The 25230-nt window shown below is 43.4% G+C and overlaps 6 protein-coding genes across 6 annotated transcripts in view; 3 read left to right on the top strand and 3 right to left on the bottom strand.

The window, feature by feature from the left end:
* Window positions 1-3052: 3052 nt before the first annotated feature.
* On the bottom strand, window positions 3053-8255 carry SS1G_07644 (hypothetical protein; the record flags this gene model as incomplete). The annotated part of the gene is made up of 3 exons (XM_001590969.1): window positions 3053-6567; window positions 6826-7230; window positions 7463-8255. The coding sequence occupies 3 exons, from the start codon at window positions 8253-8255 to the stop codon at window positions 3053-3055; spliced, it is 4713 nt and encodes a 1570-aa protein (XP_001591019.1).
* A 780-nt stretch (window positions 8256-9035) lies between these two features.
* Window positions 9036-11762, top strand: SS1G_07643 (hypothetical protein; the record flags this gene model as incomplete). Its single annotated transcript, XM_001590968.1, has 5 exons — window positions 9036-9243; window positions 9302-9414; window positions 9474-9548; window positions 9602-11587; window positions 11676-11762. The coding sequence occupies 5 exons, from the start codon at window positions 9036-9038 to the stop codon at window positions 11760-11762; spliced, it is 2469 nt and encodes an 822-aa protein (XP_001591018.1).
* Window positions 11763-12719: 957 nt separating this feature from the next.
* SS1G_07642 (hypothetical protein) lies at window positions 12720-13334 on the bottom strand (the record flags this gene model as incomplete). The annotated part of the gene is made up of 4 exons (XM_001590967.1): window positions 12720-12736; window positions 12797-12926; window positions 13108-13161; window positions 13269-13334. The coding sequence occupies 4 exons, from the start codon at window positions 13332-13334 to the stop codon at window positions 12720-12722; spliced, it is 267 nt and encodes an 88-aa protein (XP_001591017.1).
* A 3455-nt stretch (window positions 13335-16789) lies between these two features.
* SS1G_07640 (hypothetical protein) lies at window positions 16790-17869 on the top strand (the record flags this gene model as incomplete). Its single annotated transcript, XM_001590966.1, has 4 exons — window positions 16790-16882; window positions 16949-16977; window positions 17075-17666; window positions 17795-17869. 4 exons carry the CDS (start codon window positions 16790-16792, stop codon window positions 17867-17869), a joined length of 789 nt encoding a protein of 262 aa, XP_001591016.1.
* Window positions 17870-20124: 2255 nt separating this feature from the next.
* SS1G_07639 (hypothetical protein) lies at window positions 20125-21542 on the bottom strand (the record flags this gene model as incomplete). The annotated part of the gene is made up of 3 exons (XM_001590965.1): window positions 20125-20824; window positions 20876-21064; window positions 21250-21542. The coding sequence occupies 3 exons, from the start codon at window positions 21540-21542 to the stop codon at window positions 20125-20127; spliced, it is 1182 nt and encodes a 393-aa protein (XP_001591015.1).
* A 1913-nt stretch (window positions 21543-23455) lies between these two features.
* Window positions 23456-25230, top strand: part of SS1G_07638 (hypothetical protein) — a gene marked incomplete at both ends in the record, with an annotated part of 2202 nt that continues 427 nt past the window's right edge. The window contains 2 exons of the mRNA XM_001590964.1: window positions 23456-23867; window positions 23928-25132. Coding sequence (XP_001591014.1) covers window positions 23456-23867; window positions 23928-25132 — 1617 coding nt within the window. The remainder of the gene's footprint in view (window positions 23868-23927; window positions 25133-25230) is intronic.

Here is a 25230-nt window from a genome sequence, read left to right as displayed (position 1 = left end):
GCCCTAAAGCTAGTGGTGGGGGCTTTTCAAAATGGAGTACCTCCGATAAACATCAAAATAATGTGGATAAGAAAATATCTGAGTAATGGGGGAATAATTTTTGGAGGCGAAATTTGAATCAACTGTACAAAAAAGCTATTATTTAATTTTACTTGGGAGGGGAGATTTTGGGTGAATCACGGCATGCTATGATATTATGATACCTTAGATCGATTTTATTCTGCTGGGCATATAATTTTGATGATTTTGGAGTTTGTATGTTGATGGGATGTGATGGGTTTATCTTATAGACTTAAGCATGGTTAGTTAGCGTTGTTTGTCGTTATTTGTACTTGGGGAGCGGTGTGTGAATTCAATGAATTAAACCTCAATTTGGAGGGTTGGGGATTTGTGTTTTGTGTTTGGAGTTATTTCATGTTACGTTGTGTGTATTTGTATATAGATAGGTATGTGTGTATGTATGTATGTATGTATTGGTAGGTGTTTTTGGGAGTTTTGTGGTGTTTTTGGGGAGTTGTTGTTTAATATGATGATGGTGTTTATGTGTTGCAAGATGGGATTTGCTGGGTGATTTGCTGGTGTTCGTTCTGAATGTTCTGGATGTATTTGTAGGATTATGGATGGATTGATTGATTGACTGGAGGGAAGTGTATTGGGGTGGAGTGGAATAGAATATTTTATATTATTAGATGTTTATTTGTTTGTTGTGTTTGTTGTGTTTATATGATTGATTGGTGTTGTATTTGAATTCGAATTTGAAGATATAATGGATGAATAGATAATTAGATAATTATTGATTTTTTTGATTTTTTTTCTAAATGTTTAGGAGTTATGATAAACTATCTATCTAATATATAATCAAATCCCATTACATCTATTATATAAACTATTCTTTACTTTTAAGTTTTTTAATACTCCCTCAGGATATCAATTATTCTTTTTCTTCTTCTTAAATCTATTGATATAATTATTTGTTCATTTTTATTCATTCTAAACTCTAGACTCAAGGCAAAGGCAAAAGCAAAAGCAAAAGTCAACGTTTAATATCTAATATCCAAGATCTATTCCCAAATCCATCGTAACTTTATCCTCATCTTCATCATCACACTTCCCTTATTCTTATCACCCAATTCACCTAGCCCTTCCTTCCCATCCTCCTCCTGCTATCACCATTCATACTCGCCACTTTCACAATCCCAAAATATTCTTACTCAAATTCTCCAATTCACTAGCTTTCCCTTCTCTCTCTCGTTCTCTTTGTCTCTTTGCTTTCCCCTTTCCTTCTCCCTTCTCCTCTCCTCTCTCTCACTTTCCCTCTCCTCTCTCTCCTTCCAACTCACCAGCCTTCCCTTCTCCCTCCCCCTCTCCTTCTCACTCTCCTCTCTCCGCCTCTGCCCCTCCTTTATCTCCCTTTCCCTATTCCTCACCCAATCTCCCTCCGGATCACTATTCCCACTCCCGCTCCTACTCTCCACCCCCTCCCTCCTTCCACACGCATATCGGCTGCTACTTCTTCGCCTATAATTCCTATCACTTCCTCATCCCTATCACTTCTTCTGTCCCTATCTCCATCTCTATCTCTATTTCTATTCCTATATCTTTCCCTCTCCCTCCCCCTATCCCCTCTCCTATCCCCCTTCCCACCCCTCTCCCTACAACTATCCCCCCGAAGAATAACCAGGCGAATCACCAAGCAATGAACGCGCCAGGAGAAAAAGAGCTGTTATGCAGAGGAGATTCATTTTCGGAGTTGAGATTCAAAATTCGATGTAATATGACGTGATTTGTAAGCTAAGGTATGGAGTTATAGAGACGATTTGAGATTTTCCGTGTATTCGCACTGTAGGTTTGAGGAATATGATTCGATGCACGATTGTACATGGAGCCGTAATGCGTTCGTTGAGTAATTAGCACCGATGAGTCGAATCTCCGATATAACAACATGAGTGATTCCCGTCTGGAAGAGGATAATATAAATTTTATGTATAATCGGACGGAAACGATGTAACCAAGTAATTAATAACGTCTCAAGCTGAGGGATAAAAAAATAAGAATATGCTGTATCAGTTCCTCAGTGATATATCCTCGGATAATTATCTAATCGAAAAGTATTACCCAAGGCCTAAGAACCACCAACCAAACAACTTTTAAAATCCAACCCGAAGAGATTCACGCAAAAGCAAACCTCTGAGTATCCAATAGGGATTAATACCAGCAAAGTATCATACCAGCCAAGTATCTGCAGTAGGCAAAGCCTACTAATCTCGAGAAAGTTGATTAATTATTAAATTCTCCAAGAACCCACTTAATATTCGAAGCTATGATTCTAAAGTAAGGATAGGATGGAGGGTGGGAATGAAAATAAAATAGGAAAATAGCATTATAACAAGAATTTGTATGCATGCTAAAATGCGATGTGTCACTTTTGCTGGGAGTCAAAATTGAGTCATTCTGATTCCTCAGTGGGAGTTGATAGTGAATCTTTCTATAATATCATAATTACTGATATATTCTTGCAGTCAAATCAGAATGGAACATGAACAAGTGTTATTTTTACCGTCATATCAAAGCACTATTTGATGTACAGTAATAAGATTGGATTGAAGAAATGCGAGTAAAAGAATGAAAGAATTTTCATTTCAGATTAATGTATTACTTTGCCTATCGATACAATGCTTTTCGTTAAGAGTAAAACATAAAAATTTCATCATCATCCCTTTCCCTTCTAAGAAACTTGAATATACCAGAATTATAAACGCCATACCCTATGACCTGCCTTTCAGGACAAAGATTGCTCTTAGAGTAATCTAGACGATGTAGAACTGCATTTTGTTGTACATGTTGATGACTTGTTATGACGAGGAAAAAAAAGATGATACACAAAATAGAAAAGTTATTTACCAGCCAACGAAGATTCTTCAGTGAAGAACAAAGCAAAAAATATGAAAGTTGTGAGATGCAAAAAAGGTAAAATTCACGCTAAACAGACCTTGCAGCGCATATTGTTACAGTGGTAATGCAAATTCTCCATGCTTACGAGGGAAAACAAAAATTACTGGTATCGAACTTGGCGATTTGAGGTAGCAGGTGGTGGCTCCGGATGTCGAGGGTCATATTCTTCGTAATAGGCAGGATCTGCACGACCAACAGCTGGGCGTGTTTCATAAAGGGGCTGTCTCGAGTGTGGCTCCTCCTCATATGCTGCATACACTGTTTCATGTTCTCGACGGGCAGACCTATGTACGATGTAAGGGCCCTGAGAATCGTACTGGACATATTCATAAGCTTGCCGAGGTCGAGGCTCATCGGCATAGACACGGTAATACTCTTGGCGAGGAGCTCTCTCATAAATAATTTCTTCCTTTGGTGTCCGCGTGCGATATATGGGTTCTTGTCGAGAGAGATGAGCGTCTGGACTGCGCTCAGCATACTGACCAGATTGTGCACCCACCTTAACGTATATTGGTGACCTTGAACGTGCTCGATCATTGTCTAATCTGACGCTCTCATATCGAGCGTACCTACTCGGAGTGCGATGAGCGCCGTGACTTCCTTGTCCTTCATCACGGTAAATTACGTTGTTCGCGTATCTTCTGTCAATAGTCTCGGGAGATCGCTCTTCTGCAGCCATTTGCTCAGAAATCGGATCGGCATATCGATCATCCGTAGCGTAAGCTCGAATTTGTCGAGTCTGAGATGGACGCTCTTGTGTGTAATACCCATTGTAAGCCCCTTGCTCATCGGACACATATATAGGTCGACCAGATACGGGTAAGTCATCATTGTAAACTTCCCGAAGACGTTGCTGAGATTCTAATGACAAGGGGCGTCTCTGCCGCATGCTTTCAAAACGTTCTGCTTCCCATCTTGGCTCTATAATATCCTCTCTGCGGCGTGTTGATTGCTCAAATCTTTGACTAGCTACTTCAGCACGCTTTTCCGATTGAAATTCGCTCAGAAACCTTTCTGCGTCATTGGTGGCCTGATCCGACGTCCGCTTACGATTAGCTTGCGCAATCGTTTCTCTTTGCAACTCGCCTTCTTCCGAACCAATCTCAGCAGGTCCATCACGGATTGCCGTCTGTTTCCCGCGCGCTTGCTGTGCCTGCTGAGAGATCTGAGCTACAACTTCGAAGATACGGTTTTGTTGGCATGTTGCATCCTCTAATGCCCTGTATTGGGGTAATAACGGATCTTTCGACACAGCCGAGACGGCGGACAGTGGTTCATCTTGTCGATTTGATTTATATGATTGAGAGCTAACAGTTGCATACTCTCGAATGGGAGTAGTTAGGTCATCGTAGGTCCTAATGGTTCGTTCGTAGCGAGGTCTGTGTTCTTCGTTGTTCTCCCCTCTATACCGACTTTTCCTGTCTGAATAAATTGGAGCTTCGTCACGGGCGGCATGGCGGCTATAATCTTCATCTGGCCTAGCATATGATACGAGAGGTGATCCAGGCTTTATGGGACGGCGAAGATCAACGTTCTTATCCTGAAATATTTGGTGATCCTTTTCATGGAGGGAGGATGCGGCCATTGATGTGGCGTTGAGTGATCCTTTGCGTTCTCGTGCATTTCGCGGGTGCCGTGAACCATATGGATTACTATCGTTTGTGGCAGAGACCGATTCTGTGTCTGAAGTTCGAGTGTCTGCAAGCGTGGAATAATATTTTCGATGATTGTCTTGCGAGGGTGCTAGTGCTTCAGTTACGTCCTGATTGGCATATGGAGTCCGCTGCCAAAGCGGTGTTTCTTGACTTAGAGGTTCAACTTTTGGTTGCCACGATGGATTTCGTTGAGTCATGGTATCCTTGCTCGGTGGTGGAGTCGCAGCAATTTCCGGGAGAGCTTCTGAAAAGAGCGCAAGCTTTCGATCGTCCATTCCTGGAGCGGTTGAAACGGAAGACATTTTCGCCCGATCGGGAAGTTCAACCATATCCTTCGTCCAATCTGGAAAATGGCCGATAAAATTCGAAGGCACCCCTTCCTCATGAATTGTGCGAAAGTGGATGGCAAGTTGAGGGAACGAAAAATGTTTCTTATCAGGCTTCGAAGAAGTAACAGAACCTGCCATACCTAGTACACAAGCGCGGCACAAAAGCCCGTTGATATTTCGAACAGGTCGCATGTCCTTGTTACTGGATAATCCATCAACTATCATAGAAAGTGGTGGATTTTGTCCAAACTTGGATCGGAACTTTTTCAGTATGTGATAGAGAATGGTGTATACTTTTACACTACCAGGAACTTCTTTCACGCCAATCATTGAGTCCCAAATAGCCCTGGCATCCCGACTAAGCTCCTGAAGCTGGGCCTTGTACTCATCCGTCTGTTGTGGTGGAGAAACCTGAGGTTGTGCTTGTTGCGTTACGGACGTTGAAATTTGTGAGTAGTTGCTATTAGAATAGACTGAAGGTTGGTTGTACGAGGTGGAATATGGGGCGCTCTGGGGAACATATGATGGCTGTTGGACGTTGCTGTCAGTTATCGGTGTAGAATACATCTGACTAGGGGCAAGAGACGCATAGCCCTGCTGAGTTGACGTCTGGTAAGAACTCCCATAACCAGGCTGTGGATAGTTCTGATTAGAGTCGCTGTAACCAGGTGTCATGGCAGTCAATGGCGGTGCAGAATATTGTGAATAGCCTTGAATAGGATCTTGATACGTTTGTTGCGGCACATACGGACCAGGTTGAGGGACCGTGAATTGATCTTCATATTGAGAATGGCCATAATATGAATTCTGGTAAACTCCGGAATTGGGTGTAGCGGAGACGGCTTGCTGGTAACTGGCATACCCACTCGAACCGAGATAAGGAGCAGCGGCACTCGGCCCAGGAAAGACAGGGTAGGTTTTTTTAATCCGGGCATTAGGATCCGGACAAAACGGTGGGTATTCTGGCCATTCTGACTTCCAGTGAACAACTATGGTGCCAACGCTGAACGAATTGGTATGCTTAGCAGCAAAATGCTGAATAACGCCCTCGAAGCCATAATACTTGAAATTGTTGTCGCAGACGTTGCAAAGAAAGAGCTCCTTATTATACTGCTCAGTTAGAGGTTTTATTTTGGTATCAAATACCCATTTCATATTTTCCAACGTTAGCTTGCGAGTGTAAGGACCCATCGGCGGGTCTGACGGTGGTTCTTGGCCTGTTGCCCGCACGGCAGTATCATCCTTGGCGATTTCGGCATAAAACCTTTTCCGGACGTAGATCAGGACATCTGCAGCAAATCTAGGACTAGATTCTTTGGTCACTTTAGCACCATCGTTCCAGCCAGCATGGATCGTTTCATCAGCATATGCACCAATTCGAGCCCGGAGTGGGGCTTGGACATCATCCCATTCTCTATCAATGGCATCCTTGTATTCCGGTTTGACTTGGTTATCCTGAAAACGTCGCTCATCGGATCGCTCCTCAACTACTCGGGACTGTGCAATCCGGTCATTTTCGCGCTGCTCGGCCTCCTCTCTCTGTGATAGTAGTCTGGGCTTCAATACTTCCCAGGCACCATCATTCAGTGGTTGGATTATTTGTATAGCTGCCTGGAATGAGCTCATATGGGCTAGAACATTTGCTGTTAGTGGAGGATTTAACAATAAGCACCTTCGCTCGATTTCAGCTCTTCGCATCGCTTTCAGATCCGCAACTTCCTCCTTGGTCCTTTCATGCCTTGGCTGTTGATTTGACCGAGGTGTGTATGCAGAATACATATTTTGTGAAGGCGAATCGTATCGCGGTTGCGGAATATTCGCTGCTATGGCCAGGTGTCAGTCTCTGTTGGATGGAATGAATTGCAAGACTAGCAACATGAATAGCTTACGGAAAGAAGTGTGTATCGCAGGTAACGATTTAGGTAATTGAGGTAATGGATGAGTGACAGGTGTATGGTTTGCCAATCTTGAAAAACCGTTGGTTAAATTTGGCTGCCCTTGTGCATGAGTAAGATCGCTGTTCGGGATAAGTGCTGCAGGTATTTGTTTTGAGTGATGTTTTTGCTCTGGAGTTTTCATCCGAACAATGCCACCACTTGCTTCCCATCTTTCCCATCGGGCTGCGTCATTACGCCGTTCCTTACCACGATCTTCCAGACCCTTGAGCCATTCTTCTATGGTCGCTGAACCCATAGCTTTGACGGATTCAAATTCTTCCTTGATATCCTCAACATGCTTCTTGAAGTAATATTTCGTAATTTGAGTAGTTGAAGGGGGCTGACCATTCTGCAATGCTGTTGCGGGAATGACATGGAGCTCATTAGTGAGAAATACGAATGGTAGGGCTGGCATCAGCAGTGATGGGATTGATGAGGACAACAATAAATCAATCTCCTGGGCGCGAATTAGTGAGCCCCAGGTATGAACAAAAGAAAATATGAGACTGTACCTTAACAGCATGTTGTAGAAGACAATTTCCACAAGATCTTACTGCGAATGACCAGACAGGAATGACTCCATTTTCACCTGGACCAAGATGCCATGGGTCCGATCGCACAACATTGGTAAATGGACTTTTCTTGCTACAGAATTGACAAGAGCTAGAACAAGAAATTCTCCACATATCAAGCTCAGTCTCTCCTACTAAAGGAACAGGCATGAGAGGTTTAAAAGCACGTCTAGAGGCTCGCCAAATGGCATCTGGGTTTAATACTTGAACAGAAGATTTTGAAAGGGGAACAATGGAGCTATCTGATGAAGGATCAAGATATGTATTAAAAGACTTGTTTACTTGCAACAAGTTACCCAAAGTTTTAGGAGGAGTGAAAGTGAAAATGTGATGCCAAATCTCAGCTGGCAGAACAGACCGGTCTACATGTAATTGGCCCTCACTTCTCCAATGGTCCTGTGTGTCATCTGGTTTAAGACGTTTGCGCATTTCCTCAAGGATCTTTGTCTTGTCAATGTGGCCATTTGAATAATCCTCTGTGGATTCTGAATATTTCCGCTTCCTGGAGGTTTCCGGCTGGGAGGACGGCAAAATGGTACCATTGGTTCGTTCCGGAAGTTGTGTATTCGAATTGAATTGTATGGCCGGGCTAGTCAAGGTATCTTCATCTTCATCGTCAGAATCTGCAGACATTGAAACATCTGAGGCCGAATCGTCGTTCTCAATAATCGAAATAGTATGTTTATTATGGGATAATTTTTCGTTTGAGCTGCCACTGGGAATATAATGCCTAGGAGATGTCGCAGTAGATGTATCTGTAGTGGATATACCTGTACTCCCACTAGGTATATCGCTGCCCGGCGTATCCATTTTGAACCAAGTTTGGTTCCTTGGTTCTTTTTTTTTTGGTATGTATCAAGTTCTCGAGAAAAAAAGAGAGAATAAGGAAATTAACACTTGTCAAAAACTTTGCAGATTTGAATTCAAACCGCAATGACCAAGGTAGATATAGTGGTAACTATGCGACTGGGTTAGGAGGAACAGAAGTTTGTTGTGAGGGGCTTTTATAAGGAATCTGCTTCCAAGAAAGAATCCAGCCTCAATTCGAGACAGGGCAAGCTATAGATAAGCTATGCTGTGCGACCGTCATCTGATAGAAGGGAGGAATAGGTTATTGCTATCACAAAAAGGAATGGAGGTACAGTCGAATGTCTAGTCAATGTAAGAGAGAATATTGGAACCTTTCTCAAATATAATATGCTGCGCTCCTGATGTTTTGTTTTATGTAGGTAGATATAGATCTTTATTAATTGTGGTGGGTGGTGCAAATAAGAGGGCATGAGAAAGTGAGGCGGTCGATAATTTGGTTGGTCAAGCAAAGATTAGATCTTAGTGGCGGTCAAATTGATAGTGTGCTTATGTAATCATTAGCAATGCGACCCATGTTCCAGCCATCTATTGTTTGGACATGACGATACAGGCAGGACACAGGATAGCTTGAACAAGCCTGAGCACAAACCATTGCAACAACCACTACCACTACCACTTCAGCACAGTACATTTACCATCCGAAATCACCTCTCAACAACCTCTCCCTTTTCCATCTTCAAATCATATAACTTCTATTTACCCCGCCTCCCTATTGCCAATATGGCATCTCTCAATACTTCCACGAATGGCCCTTCAATTAAATCCTCATATACCGGAGTGGTCAATTCTGCTGCACCTTCCGGAGCGGCGGCGTCCAGCCCAACCTATGGGCAGTGGGCTTTGTTCTCGGTATCAGCTCCTCTCGTAAATGCTTTTCAACAAGATAGCGGCGGGAAGGAGAGTGTACTAAAGGTGCAGAGCACTGGAGGTATGTTCGCTTTATTCTTGATAGTTTCAAGTAAATCATCTAATGCTGGGGACCGCAGAGGGAGAGCTTATCGACTTAATTGAGGATTTCTCTGAAGGACGAGTTCAATTCGCATTTGTCAAAGTCAAGGATCCGAATACCACACTTCCGAAATATGTCCTTATTGGATGGGTTAGTCGCACAATTCAAGAGAGCGTCGAGAGAATAGGAGGTACTAACACGACCTATAGTGCGGTGAAGGTGTTCCTGAGCGAACAAAAGGCTATTTCACAAGCCACCTTGCAGCAGTATCTAAGATTCTTCACGTTGGTACTCATCTGAATATCTTATCTTCATTCATACTCATACATCATGCTAGGGTTATCATGTTCAAATAACTGCTCGATCAGAATCCGACTTGGCACCAGAAAGTATTGTGCAGAAAGTAGCAGATGCATCGGGCGCGAAATACTCGGCAGGCTCGGCACCACCGCCTTCCTCTGGTCCTCCTCCTCCAAAGGCTAAACCCGTATTCACTCCTACACGGCCGGGCGGTGTGTCTGGGTTCAATCCATTAGCAGGCTCAAGGTCGAGGACAAGTCAGAATGACAACGTAGATGGGGATGGATGGGGCGCAGATGCGCCACAAGTCACCCGAACACAACTCGAAAAGGTTCAGCCCGCATACAAACCCACAAAAGTTAACATGGCAGAACTTACCAAACAGCCAACCGCCTCGCGATCTAGCGATGGCGGCGGGGCAGACAGTGGAGCTGCCTCAGACGTTGTCAAAGGAGGCTATCAACCAATCGGCAAAGTAGACATTGCAGCATTACGCGCTCAGGCTAAGAGCAGCGGTGATGATAGGCCGACGATAGTTAAGGGAGCATACGAACCAGTCGGTAAAGTGGATATCGCTGCGATTAGGGCCAAAGCACAAAAGCCTGTCGATGAGGCTCCCGCTACTAGTTCTGCGCCAAACAGCGACGAACCATCCAGATCCCTTGCAGACAGGTCTGCGGCTTTCACCCAATCAGAGCGCCTCACGACCCTCCCAAAGCCAAAGGTTGCAAATAGGTTTGGCTCCACCGCGAATAGCTTCGCCGGAACGAAAGCCCCAACTCCAGGAACTTTTGGCATACAATCCCCGGCAGCTCCAGCAGCATCTGCTCCCGTCGGCGCAGCAAGTAGAACATTCGCTGATGAAGGAGGCAAGACTCCCGCTCAAATTTGGGCAGAAAAAAAAGCTAGAGAAAGAGGTCTCAGCGGTGCTGGAGAGGCACCTCCCCAGAGTGTGCCAGCACCTATTGCAAGCCAACCAAGTGGAGGAGGCCAATGGAAAAGTGGATACACTGGCAAATCTTGGGCTCCTGTGGCCACCAACCCTACCGGACAATCCGCTACGGGCAGTATAGATCAACAGAGAACCGGTGAAGCAGAACCTGAGCAAGAAGCCCCAGCTTCTCCAGCTGGAGGCATCAATGCTATCAGGGATCGATTTAAGGGAGGACAGGCACCCATGGGTGCACCTGCGATGCCACGATCAATTACCGGAGATCAAAATCAATCTACACCACCTCCACCTATCAACGCTTCCAGTAGACCCGGTGCAATCCCAATGCCTGGCCTTCCAACACGCCCTCCACCTGTCGATGATGAGGAGGAGCAGGCCAGACCAAATATTCCAGCACCTCCTCCCGTTCCCCGCACCCCAACACCAGAACCAGAAGAGGAACCAGAGCGCGAGTCGTCGCCCGTTCGTATTGCTATGCCAGTAGCACGTGGAAGAGCACCTGAAGAAATGGAAGCGCCAGAGGAACTTCACAATCACCCGACGCTAGAGCAAGCCATTGAACACGTCCCCCATGAGGAAGACCTTACCGAGGAACCCGCTGGACATGACCCAGCGCGTGGTGCAGCAGCAGCCGTGGCCGCTGAAACATTCGGGCACAATGCTCCTATGGTTAACGAAGTTTCCGCTGCTAGCGGTAAACGCGCATTGATTCAATATGACTATGAGAAAGCAGAAGACAATGAATTGGAATTGATCGAAGGTGAATACGTCACCAACATTGAAATGGTCGATGAGGATTGGTGGATGGGCACCAATTCCAAAGGCGAAAGTGGCCTCTTCCCAAGCAACTACGTGGAGCTAGTAGAAGGCGAAGAGTCAGCTCCAGCACCAGTTCCAACTCATTACGCTGAGCCGGAACCACCAGCTCCTGCCCCAGCTCCTGCAGCTCCGGTTGCTGCACCTGCTGCACCTGCTCATGCTGCTGGCCCTACCGCTACTACACAATATGATTATGAAGCAGCCGAGGATAATGAATTGAGTTTCCCTGAAGGCGCTACAATTACTGATTTGGTAAGTTTCCATCCTTTTTTTTATTTATCTTCATCCCTTTCCCTCCCTTTTCGTTTCAAATCAAAGACTAAACACTAACACCATACAGGAATTCCCAGATGATGATTGGTGGTTCGGTCACTACAATGGACATTCCGGTCTCTTCCCAGCAAACTATGTAGAGCTTGATCAATAGATACCTACATAGGTTATGCATACCAGCTGAGCGAAGCAAAGCAACTAAAAGCAGTGCGGAGCAATCAATCCGAGCGACTGATGTCCGAGAAGGTTTAGTCAAGAATCTGAACTTCATAAAAATTCAGGAGATTTGTAGATGAGGTGTGGCAAGCGGGCAGGTAGGCAGGCAGGCATGGATGGAGGGAGAGAGGGATGGATGTTTTTGTAAGTAGTAACTGCAGCAGCAGTAGCTAAGAAAAAAGCGGTGGTCTTGGTTTTGGTCTCTATAAAAGATAAAAGAGGATTGAAATTTCGTTCATCGATATTGCTAGCGTGTATTGTGTACTATGTGGTCTTGTGCTTTGTGACTGATTTGAATGAATTGTGCTTGGGTTTCTTTTAGCAGATTGTTCATGGCTATTTTTACTGTTCATGCATCCGTATTCACACTCTCATTGCAGCATCACTCTAATGATAAACCTAAAGCTTGCCATGACACAACATTGACGCTTCAGATTACTTCGTAATAATAAGAGCACATAAATTATTAAATAAAAGTCATTCATTATCTTATCTTATCTTAACCATCCAATCCAACCATCCCTAAAAACTAGCTGGAAGCAGAAAAACTGGTGATCCAGCCGAAAAGAGACTCAGACCTGCAAGAATATGAAAAAACTACGTGAAGAGAGGAAGGAAATATGCGTGTGGAAGCCAATCGGTTACTGCAACCATGTGGGTGTATAAACAAGGTGATTTGATTGGCGATGTCGATTTGAGATGTATTTGTGGAGGATATTATATCATTGCTGGCTTTGCTGGAGGGGAACTCATTATCGGCAAGTATGAGGCCGTCGATTTTGTTCTCCTGGTTTGCGACAATGGAGGTGTGGAGTTGCGCGATGTGTTGGGCGATTTCGGGTGGCGTCGCCTGCGAAGTAGCGGAGTATGCGAGGGGGTTAGGAGGCTACTGGCTCTAACAACATTCGGCACCTGTGACAGGAGGGTTAGTGGGCTGTCATTCGCAAGTTTGGGTGGGTAAAAGGAACATACAATCAATACAGAGTTCACAACCCTCTTCCATTACGCAACAACAACAGAGAGCTGCCAAACAAGCACCTAGACAACCTTGTCCACCGCCGGAGCTCTTTGGGGGAGGTTGTTGTTGATATTGCATTTGTTGCTAGGGAGACCGTCGTTAGCCAAATATATTTTCAGATGCAAGGGTATATTGTATTTGTACAATGCGACGGTGAAGCCATCTCGGTCCTTCTCGGCATCGTTGTGGCGCAGAGATGGCGAAATCACCGTCATCGTATTATAAAATACAGTGTAGTAGATGGAGAATATGCGAATGTACTTACAGGAGGAGGGCCTTGTTGATAGTAGCCTTGTTGTGGTGGTGGTCCTCCATAAGCCTAAGTATCACCGAAGTGTCAGCTTTGTATTCTATTCCATGTGCCAAGTTTATCCAAGAGATTTCGAGGAGATCTGTAGGATAGTTGATATAGATGCGAAAACATACATTGGGAGGGTATTGAGGTTGTCCGCCATATTGGGGCTGTTGATTGTAGTAACCTTGGTTTGACATGTTGTTGATCTGGAGTGAGGAGAAAACAAGTCCCTGGTTAGTATTTGTCTCGTGTTGATGTTGAAGTTGTGTCAGAACTATGCGCAAACTCACTGTGGTAATGGATTGATGTGATTAATTGATGATATCAAGTGTGAGAGTGCGTGGTATGTGATTAAGTTGACGTTGAAAAGAAGAGAGGTCAAACTTCAAAGTCAAAGTTAGATTGGGATTAGAATCATCAATAAGAACTAAGAACTCGGTAGGACGGAGACGGAGTAGTAGAGAAGACGGAGTAGGAAGGATGTTCGCTCAAGACAACGCCAAGGAGTGTAAAGGTTTAGAAATAGAAATTAATACCAACCAATTATTGATTATTACACCAAGTTAACAAGTTGTTTTTTTTTGTTTCTTGAATGGATGTGGATACGCTGGGTCTCTTTTTCTCTTATTAAGCTTTGAGGCTTTTGAAGCTTATGAAGTTGTGGTTTGATTTAGATTCAAAAAACAATAATTATAAGAAAAAAGGTCGAGTCAATTGTATCATTCACAGGAGGAACTTAACGATTTATAGATGCAGGAGTTCTAGGTATTTTTACATTCTACCATCAGCATTTCATTTCATGTCTGAAGTTATGCTGGCTCTTCTTCTTTGATTGGTCTAGCATGCAGTGCGCAATTGAAATCGAAGGCGCAGAACCAACACCTCATCAACATGGCTCAGCTTTTTCTTTCCTCTCTTTGGTACACAAAGGTACCTTCTCATGCGCCAACCCGGAACACGGCCATTGTTCCATGCCACTTCTGAAAGAGATTTACTATTTAATACAACGATCATTCAGCTTCCCCTGCTTTAACCCTCCCCAGTCTACCCAGTCTAATCCCGTCTAATCCTTATAAGGCGCGAGTGGTCCTTGTGTGCGCTTCTTCAGCCACCTTTTCCACGATCGTCACCCATCCAAGTGTCCCAATATATTATCTTTAGTGCTGCTTTGACTTCGCTTCATCATCCGGTCGTGTGATGCAGCTTGTGGCTGTTTACTAATCCTTGATATAAATCCTTGTTAATCTAAAGCAGCAGGACGTCCTCTCAGCCACTTTAACCATCTCGCATGCATCCCGTCATATATCCGACTTGGCTTCGAGATGTCAATCAAGCAGCATTGCGTTTCTCCCCCCTTTAATTCAAACAACCACGTTTGCTCCACGTTTGCTACGGCATCGGTGACACAGGGAAAACCGAGCATTAAAATTGCATTCGCTTGAAACCTTTTCATCTTCAGTTCTCACCCATTTGTTGGAGCCTGGAGGTTAGGCTCAGCACTGATCATTCCAGGGTAAGCCCAGCCCCAACTCTAATGCTACCATGCCTAGATAGCATATGACATACGATGCGAAGAAGACCCGCCATTTTGCCGACTGTTATCACCTTACTCCGCGATGATGGAGAACGATGGAGAATGATGGAGAAATCCTTGAGTACAAAGTGCCTCGAAAGCATTTATTTAGCTTGTCAAAGATTGGGCAGGAATCTCGAGGAATACAAGTCGCCTTCAGAATCTCTAAAGCCTAAGAGCATGAAACTCTTCAAGACTTCTAGATCATGGTATAAAGACCAAGATACTTCTCAAACTGGCACATACGGCCATAGATTGAGGAAAATAGGGCATCCCGTCCGCTCTGCCATACTCAAGCCTCAAATCGGTAAATCAGTAGTTGAGTGGGTGACCATCAGCGAATCCTTACTGTTGTATGTTTTTTGCTTTTAATTTTGTTTTGCTGGTGGGTGACGATGCCGGAGTGGGCCACGTTTTTTTGTTATGTATCTCGTACACAAGGGCACGTAGGCCAACAGGTTTTGGCCAGCATTAGGGTCGTCTTCTTCAAAATCATCTTATTTGTGCCATTTCTCATATTCCTCCAGAATGACTGCCATCCAGATTTTCTCATGCTATATTTAGCTCTCCACGAGCAATCGATGCTGAAAAAGCATTGTTTTATATCCTCGAGTCTCCCTTCATCCAAGAATCCAAGCGGATGCCTATCTATTCATGATATACACTCAAACATCATCTTGTGCACTTTCACTTTGAGGCTTGGAGTGGCTCTTAACTCTTGTGGTCCATATTACCTGTTTGGTACATTGGCCGATAGCTTCTTGCTCATGATGGGGGCAAGATATCGTAAAATTTCCATCCTCCCTACCCCCCTCCAAAAACAGAAAAGAAAAAGCAGTCAGCCCTGTTAAGCTGCTTAAATTCCGAGACCAAAGAAGTGTTTAAGAATAAAGTGGGAAAAAATTGAAGAACTTCATGATTCTTATAGGCGCATGGAGAGTAGTGAGAAAGTAAAGTTGGTATTAATGTAATTTGAAAGGGCTAAGGAACGCGGGGAGACAAAAAGTTGAAACAGAATGAACAGTCATTGTGGAGACATATCGATCCAAGACCTTCGAGGAAAGACACAGGAAAGCTGGAACTGTGGAAAGGTAAACCCCATGTCCTTAAAGCATGAGCTGTGTCTAGGTCATCAGATGTCGGCAGCTATCTTTCGTAAGACTTAATATTGAGAAATTTTGGAAAAATGCTTTTGAGATGGGAATTTGGTGTCAACAACACATGGCGATGTGGTTTTCAATGAAAGAGCTCCAAGAGCTTCAAATGAATGAGAACGGGGAAACGGGCTCATTCTTCATTAAGATGCGCCGAGTATTCCCATAGACCTGCTCGAATCTGAGTGACAGTAGGTAGTCAAGGATGGATTCGTCAGGATGGGATAGGTAAGCAAAGTTAATAGTAGTAGTAATAGTCGCAGGAAAAGCAGAGACTGCTTTATGGTATAATTCAAACATAATTGTATTGTTTTGGCTCAGGTTTATGAGGGGCGTCGCAAAAAGGTGGGGTAATCGGTCGTGGAAATGGGACTGGTAAGCTCACCGGTAGAAAATTCCCCGAAACAAAAGGAAATGCACTTACGAAGCTCACCGGTAGCTTGACCATATGAATTTGGTTGGCAAAGAATGATTTTTAACAAATCTGATATTTTTTATGGTGCTGCTAAAGTTGGTTTCGATATATATCACAGAAAGTGTTTGTAAGGAAATATACATTACTATCGTAAATCTGATCATCTTATTCTAGGGTTGATTATTAATCATTTTTGTAATTATTCAATTTGTATGGAACGATTAAGAAAATTATCGCTTGAGATGACGCGATGAAGCTAGCCACCCTGATAGCGATTAGAAAATATATCTCCGGACTCGCAACATCACAACATCTTCTCTTTCTCGTTAACCAAGCCCATTTAACTTAATCTTCATATATTCACTCTTGATTCAATTGACAATACGGTTCTACCTTCCATAGACTACCGACCAGCAAATATCTCCAGCACACCCGCGTTTTTTAAATCAAAGCCGCAAAACACCCCCACCAAAAACATCCACTCCACTACGAACAGAGAAAAGCATCAAGATGTCAAGTCTTATAGAAATTACAACGGAGGAAGAATGGCAGAAGCATATTGAATCTTTGCCACCTTCAACTCTGCAGATAATCAGCTTTCATGTATGTCTCTCGATTCATCTCCGACATTCCCCATTCTCGACCATTGACTAATGCGACAACCACTAGGCACCATGGGCAGCACCATGTGCGCAAATGTAAGACTCTCAGCATCTGTCGCCATCATTCTTTTCTACTCTCGTGTTGAAATACACCAAACAAACAAACAAACAAACATGCTAACCTCACAACAAGGTCGGTCGTCCTCCGTACCCTCGCGCTCTCCTACCCCGCAACCACACCACCTACCACCTCCTGGGTTTCGATCAACGCCGAAGAGGTAATCTCCGTCTCTGATGCCTTCGACGTAACCGCAGTCCCTTTCCTCGTCCTCACCCGCAACAACGCTGTCCTTGAAACCGTCTCCGGCAGTGACGCCGCCAAAGTGCGCAGTACCATTGAAAAACACGCCAATTCTACCTCTTCCACTAACGGCACATCTCTGAGACCCGTACCAAGCATAAGCCATACTTCTCCCGAACCATCAACTCCACCTACTACTTCTACCGAATCCCAAGAGCCAACATCTAAAGAGGATCTCCACGAACGCTTATCCAATCTTGTAAAGGCGGCTCCTGTGATGCTGTTTATGAAAGGAACACCTTCAGCACCTCAGTGTGGTTTCTCTCGTCAACTCGTCGCTTTACTAAGAGAAAACTCGGTGAAATATGGCTTTTTCAATATTTTGGCCGATGATGAGGTTAGGCAGGGTCTTAAGGAATTCGCAGATTGGCCTACTTTCCCACAATTGTGGATGGACGGAGAACTTGTAGGAGGTCTAGATATTGTAAGTTTAACCCCCATTGAATTCATCTTGAGGATGAGAGTGGAGGAACACATTTCGGAATACATTTTACCATATCGCTTTGTACATTTTGATGAAGATATATGACTAACTAATTTAATAAATTACAGGTCAAAGAAGAAGCCGGAAATGATCCAGATTTCTTCAAGGCATATAGCGTCGCTAAACCGGCGACAGCAGCTTAGAGAAGAGGAAAGGGCGGGGATTGATATAATCGTAATCGGATAAAAGAGATATACCCCATTAAAGATATTTTTTGCGCAGATTTTTATGAAAGTTCACATGTAACACGAATTCCATATACGTGTGAGAGCCCAATGTTAAACTTGGCGTGGATTTATAAAGATGAGTGCACCTAAGTGTAACGATACTAGTACTGGAGGCAGCGGCTGCCTGAGGTTTCATCTGGTTGGTAGTTGTAGGTTAAGGCTTTATCACTGGTATTCACTTGGAAGTGAAGTCGTTACTAGATGAAGTAGAATGTAGGTAAACTAATTGATAACTAAGTTGAGCACGAAGCTCCTATACTATGAAACTTATTCTAACTATATACTGAACAATAAAGGGAGCCTCTAGGAGCTCTGAAGGCTCCCAGGGTTCCATCACGTGATCCCTTTTATCCCAGGACACTAATCCTAAAGGTGAATCGTGACACTAGAGCACTTCCACGTGATCTAGACGGCAAACCTCGTAACAATTCAATAATATCTTTGATAAATAAATTAATAATATAATTTTAATCAAAATCATAAATTGATGAATTTATTTATTTATTTAATTAAATTACTTCATTATAAATCTCTTCTCTTCTCGTTTTAAACCGATAAACAAATTTATAAATCTTAATTTAAAAAATCTAATTTATAAAATTTGTGACCAAAAGGGTGTTTATAGACCAGTGTCACGATTCATTAATTCACGTGACCTCGAGGACCTTGAGGACCTTTTGGACCTTAGGGTCCCAAGGGTCCTCAAAAGATGATATAGGGTATATAAACATTCATTTAGTCTCGTAGTTAAGGAGCTTCGTGCTCAACTTAGTTATCAATTAGTTTACCTACATTCTACTTGATCTAGTAACGACTTCACTTCCAAGTGAAGACCAGTGATAAAGCCTTAACCCACAACTACCAACCAGACGAAACCTTAGGCAGCCGCTGCCTCCAGTATAGTATCGTTACAACCAGCAATTGTATTTAACTTAGAATCTACAGGTGAAGAGCACCTGTAGATGCGGATAGCTACTCTATATATACACAAATGAATGGCCTAGCCGCAATGGCTAGGCAAAAAGAAGTCATATTTATCCCTCCAATGATCTTACTTTACCGATAACCATTGATACCTAGTACTTGTCCGGATCTGATCCTCAGGTCACCTAAATCGTATACTAATCTCGAGTAATCGTATCATGTGTGGACATGGTTAATGTACCTGAGGTTTCTTATATAATAAGGGTGGGAGGAAAGCAGGGATTTCCGTCACATAATTAAATGGTCATTGAATAGCTTCTTAACAAGTAAGTATTATATAAATAACCATTCATTTATTTATTTATTTATTTATTTATTTATTTATTTATTTATTTATTTATTTATTTATTTATTTATTTATTCATTCGCTCAATAAAGAATTCTTATTTTCTCTACTCATAAGCTCATTGGAAATTTTACTCATTCTGTTAATTTAAAGGATATAAGATTTTATTACCTTATTATCTTTTTATAGTACTCTAAAGTCAGCCACCCCTTTTATGCTTCACGCTTTGGATGAATGGAAGATTACAAGAGCAAAGAGCAAAGAGTAAAGTAAAACTACAAGAAAACCCAGCATATTCAATATCCAACATACTTCTCCATTACACTATTTATCTATCTATCTACTCGAGTATACACCTAATAGGTAGATAGGTAAGGTTACCTAGGTACTGTTTACTCTACATTGAATACTGTTGGTACGAGAAGGATACGGAAGACGTAGCACCCACGGATTACGTAGGTCCTGTATGTCTAATTGTATTCTGTCTAAAGAGCTAGCTACATATTGAAAGTAGTAAGTCTTATATAGACTTACTAAAAGAGCTAGTCTCTTTCGCGTTCGCTTAGTTCTTTATTACAGTAGTAATTGAATTGAAGTCATTCACTTCGTTCACACAAATACCGTCCGTCAGCTGCCATTATATTACCCAAACCAAACCAAACTTTTATATTATATTTTTGTTCCCCTTGTGTCGTTGTCTTGTGCTGGGAACTTTTCTCATGGGCTTATACCCTGATTTCCTAACCCCTATTCCCTAGAGCTGATACTCTAATCCCTAACCCCTATTCCCCAGAGCTTATTCCTTAGAGCTGATACCCTATTCCCTATTTCCCAAAACAAATTTCCTACTCCCTACTCCCTAGAGCTAATACTCTGAACCCACACCCAGAACCCTATGCCTTTACGCATTAGGTTCAAAATTCAACCCATCCGGAATCTCCAACTGTCCCTGATAAATAGTATCCTTATCCTTACCCTCCCAATACTTCTTAATAGCAGGCAAAACCGTTCTCTCATTAACCACCAACTCGGTATTTGGTACAGGCTGAGGAGCCCATCCTACGTTCGATGCGAGAATACCAGGGTAACTGTAATTGAAGAAACGGGATTCCAAGGCGCCGTCTGTCCAGCTGCGGACCTTGTCGCCAGTGAGCTGGGCGACGTAGGAAAAGACGTTGGCGCCTACGTCGAAGCGACCGAGCGTGTGCAAATCCCAGTTGGCTTGGACGGTGGCGAGTTGAGAGTAGTGGTCGTAGTAGTTGGAGTCGGTGGTGTTGATGAGATCTTTTGGGATGGCGTCGCCGAGGAGGATGGAGAAGACGCGGTTTTGGCGGGAGTAGATTTCGTTCTCGTCGAAGGTGACGAGGACGAGGGTGTTGTTCATAAAGTGGGGGTCTTTGAGGAGGGGTCCGAGGAAATCTTGGAGCCATTGGCCTGCGACGGTTACGGAGCTGTCGTGTCCGTCTGAGGTCATGTTGGGGGTGATGAAGGACCATTGGGGTAATTTGTTTGCGGCGAGGTCAGAGGCAAACATGGTGGTGTTCTTGATCAATTCGAGACGTTCAGGCTTGTTGGCGACGTTGGTGAAGAGGACCTCAGGGCTGGGTGGAGTGTTAGTTTGTTGGAGGGTGTTGGTGAGTAGGTTTGCTTACTTGTGTTTGCGAACATAGGCGTTAGCACCGGTAACCTCGTTGCGCCAATCCATCCCTTGGTATCCAGTGTATGGCATATCTTCTTGGTACAATCCCCATGTGATTCCTTTGTCCTCAAGGAGGTCGACGACCGAGGAAACATTTTCAGGAACAACAATGAATGGGTCACCGTCAAGACCGAAGTAATCACTATATTTGTGTAAGCCATTGGAACAGGATTATCTAGTGAAGGATACGAACTTACCCGCCAACTGCTGCAAGATAGTTAGGCTCACTAGGATGAGTTACTCCCATATAGCTTTCCAGGTATACCCTTTTGGAAAATATCTCAAGAGGTTTCATATAAAGAGAACCAAGAAAATAGGAAAACTAACTTTTTTTTTATTTTTTTGGGGGGGGGGGGGAGCGTACGGTCTGCAGCAGCGGTTTCATAATCAGTGTTTTCAAACCAGATAGTTACGTATCGATCAAATGCTTTTCCGGGAACGTGGCTTACAGGACTTCTCGACTTAGCAATTGCTTGCGCAGCGAGGACAGCCTTGTGGCCAGATGCAGTTGGGGAAGCGGTTGCAGCGTCGGGTAGGGTGGAGGGAGTTTCTCTGTTCACAATTGCTCCGGCTGTGGCTGTAGCCGCAAGCCAAATGGCATAGACGAAGCAGAACCTCATTTTATTGACTGTATTATTGCAGTTTTTGGATATTGTTTATAGAATTTAAAAGGATATGAAGTAATCTGAAGTGATCGGCGTGAAGAAGGAAAGAGTACTTGGGGAGTGATGACTCCTTTATAATCTCCAGCTCAGCTAATAATGCCGCTATCGCCTAGGTCCAGATTCCTATAAATTCCCGGCACGACACTATCGAACTAACAAATTGTGTATTTAGCTAGCTAGATAGTGGCTAGTGATTCCAGACTACCGGAACTTGGAGTAAACTACCTGAGTGGGACGTGAGTAGTGAATTAACATCCTTGGCCTTTGAACAAACGACAAATGAAGAAAAGAGACCGTTACGCAATAGCTCTGCAGTGCAAGAAGACTAGAGCTGGGCATCCCGTTGAAAACTCTTAGCCTGTAAGAATCAAGTTGATGGATGATGGTAAGTTGAGGTGATATTACGGGGGAAGCCATATATTGGAGTATGGATTTTCACCTGCCAGATCAAGAAGTGGACAAATCCGATTTATCCATTTACTTTTATTCCTAGCCATAGAATAGATGCACGAGCACTTTGAGAACTGTAAATTGGACAGGCCTTAGGATTACATTTTGGTCCCGATTCTCTTGGATGGCGGGGAGGGGGGATACTTTTTGCCCCTAGATTAGCAGATCGTCTTTCTTTTTGCACTTGTGCAGTTATTGTGCATCGGCCTCTCATGCGAACACTGGAAAGCGTATGCAGTGGGTAGGTAGTACCACATATCCTTGTTAGTCAAAGGTTCTTGCCATTGAAGATGGAGAAGTAACCAATCATGAATCATTGATTGATCATCCTGATGTCCCACATGATGTTTGGATTGATTCAGTATAGTTGAAGCACTTGTCATGGTTCTCATACACTAGAGAATGCTAATGAATGTTTTTTCAACGGTTTTTGCTACTACTTGAAGTAATGACGAGTTCGATAAGTTGTTGCTGTTGGACATGACAAATTGGTAGGTGTAGTACATACTAGAGCTAGCTTCAAGACGGAAAACGGTTTGAATCAATCAAGGAATTTTTAGGCGTAATAGACTTGTTTTAATTCTATCAATTCCAAGCGGAATTATAGACACGTTAACATTAGACTTGTAGTCTGCAACTAATATCAGAATGGTAGGTGGGAAGATCGACTTACTGCCAAAACTAACACTGCCAGTCTGACAACGCCCGGAACCCATATTAAAATGCTTCAAATGCTTCAAATGCTTATCTACTAGGAACTTATTATTAGTCTCGTGGGGTAACGCTATGATTTCATTGGCGAGGATGAAAGGAGGGAACATTTATTAACATCCCTTCCTAATCCATCCTAGATTGATTATTTGGCATCGTACTATTTCTTCTTCATTAAACCCAATTGAGTCTCATCCACCAATACTACTTGTTTTTGGTTACTGTATTACTCGAGTAGTAGGTGGTTATTCCAACTAAATTCCTTGTACAATTAATCCCAATCCCATCTTTGAGGATCTCTGCCATCGGCATTTGCCCAGACCAATGGATCTGCTTACTTTGATGCTGTTGTACACTAATGTTATCTGGCTTCAGATTTAGTTTGCCATTCTATTCATGATAACATCGCTTTTGTTACTTGGAACATTTCGGTCCCAAAGTCTTGTTCGTAGGTTCCAGATGCAAACATCCTGACATCCTGTTGAATGACTCGCCCATATCAATGGTACTATTGTTTTTTTACTAGGAGGGCACGTTGTCATAACTTGGACGTTGGTGGTTGGATCTTCAAGAATTTCGGTACCTGACGTCTTTGCAGTGGCGTCACTTCGAAGTTCGTCGCTAGACCTTCCAAGGATTTGGATGCTTGACCTCTTTGCAGCGTCACCACGAACAAGACTGATCAGAATCCATCCACAGCTTCAATCATGTCCGTCTATACGGATGAACAATCTTTCGGAGCCGGCGAAACGTTGGCCGATGTTGAAATGGAGAGACGAGAAGATGACTATGGGGATCAAGAAGGGTTATTTCCCGGCGAGAAGGATAATTTATCAGCAAATCAATCCTCGCGGTCCAGCGATACGTTGGATGATGTTGAGATGCAAAGGCGAGAAGATGATTACGGAGATCAAGAAGGATTATTGTCTGGCGAGAAAGATAAACCATCACAAGAGGTCGAAGTCAAAAAGATATGGCGTCTGACAAACTTCTCGTGGATAATCATATCTTTTTTGGCAGTGATAGGAGCAACAGTCACGATGATGAAGATAGCGTGGGCTTTCATCCCTAACGATAGCACGATAATTGATTATTCAGAGACAACACCCACCGATTTCCGTAGGTCAGCAAACGATTACATATTAGATCCAAATTGGAATTTTGATGCCTCTCCAAAAGTTCGAACATATCATTGGACCATAGAAGATATCGAAGCAAATCCAGATGGAGTTTTCAGACCTATGATAACTATTAACTCCCAATTTCCTGGTCCAATGATTGAATGTAACGAGGGTGATACTTTGATTATTAACGTTGATAATCAAGGTGTTAATGCTACCTCCATACATTTTCATGGTATCTTTCAAAATGGGACGAACCATATGGATGGTACTACAGGCATCACACAATGTCCCATTGCACCAGGCCATAAATTTCGATATGAGTTCAATGTCACGGGTCAATCTGGCACTTACTACTATCATGGACATCAAGCTGTACAGATCGCTGATGGCGTGTATGGACCCTTGGTTATTCATTCTAAGAAAGAGAAGACTTTACAGCCAATTTCGTATGCTACAGATCGAGTAGTCATGCTCCAAGATTATTATCATGAGCTTAGTAGTGGACTCCTAATCGAAAATCTTCAACCTGGAAGCGAATCTTCACCAATTCCCGATGGAGCATTGATCAATGGACTTAACAGTCGAGACTGTTCACTTCTCCCACATCGAACATGTGACAACTCGACAACGAGTCTTCCTTCATTCGATTTGATTGAAGATTCCAATCATCGACTACGATTCATCAATACAGGTGCATTTGCTTGGTTTCAAGTCAGCTTGGACGAACATGAGTTTGCAATCACTGAAGTTGATGGCACAGATATCATGCCATCTTATGAGACTCGCATGATGATTGGTCCTGCGCAACGATACAGTATGATCTTGAACACAAACCAGGTTTCAACTGATGCTTTTTGGCTTCGAGCACGGATGGTTACTCATTGTTGGAAAGAACCTGAGAAACCAGCCCATCCAGCTGATGAAGTTCGAGCCATAATTCGTTATGTTTCCGATAAAGATACACCTAGAAACATAACCTCTCAACCTACTTCCAAAAATTGGGAGGAGGCAATCGAAGTAGAATGTAGGGACATGAATATTAGCGCCTACATCCCCACATCTTTTGAACCAGCTCCTACAATAGCAGATCATAGCTATTTCCTCCGCGCAAATCTCGAAAGAAAGTACTGGCGTCTAGAGCGAGGCTACTTCAATACCTCTACTTTCCGGCCTCGAATCCAACATCCAACACTTCATCGAACCATTGATGGTTTCACCACCAACAATGAAACATTCACATCCATGAGCAGTATCAATGGTGTAAATCCCATCTCCTACGACCAAACAAACGATTTCCTAATCCAACATTCTGGAAACAGAAATCGTCGATATAATCATCCGAAACTTCGACGAAGGAA

The sequence above is a fragment of the Sclerotinia sclerotiorum genome, genomic scaffold, assembly GCF_000146945.2.
Source record: "Sclerotinia sclerotiorum 1980 UF-70 scaffold_10 genomic scaffold, whole genome shotgun sequence".
Lineage (NCBI taxonomy): Eukaryota > Fungi > Ascomycota > Leotiomycetes > Helotiales > Sclerotiniaceae > Sclerotinia > Sclerotinia sclerotiorum.
Note: the sequence above shows the minus strand (reverse complement) of the source record. Positions and strands in the feature narration are given on the sequence as shown.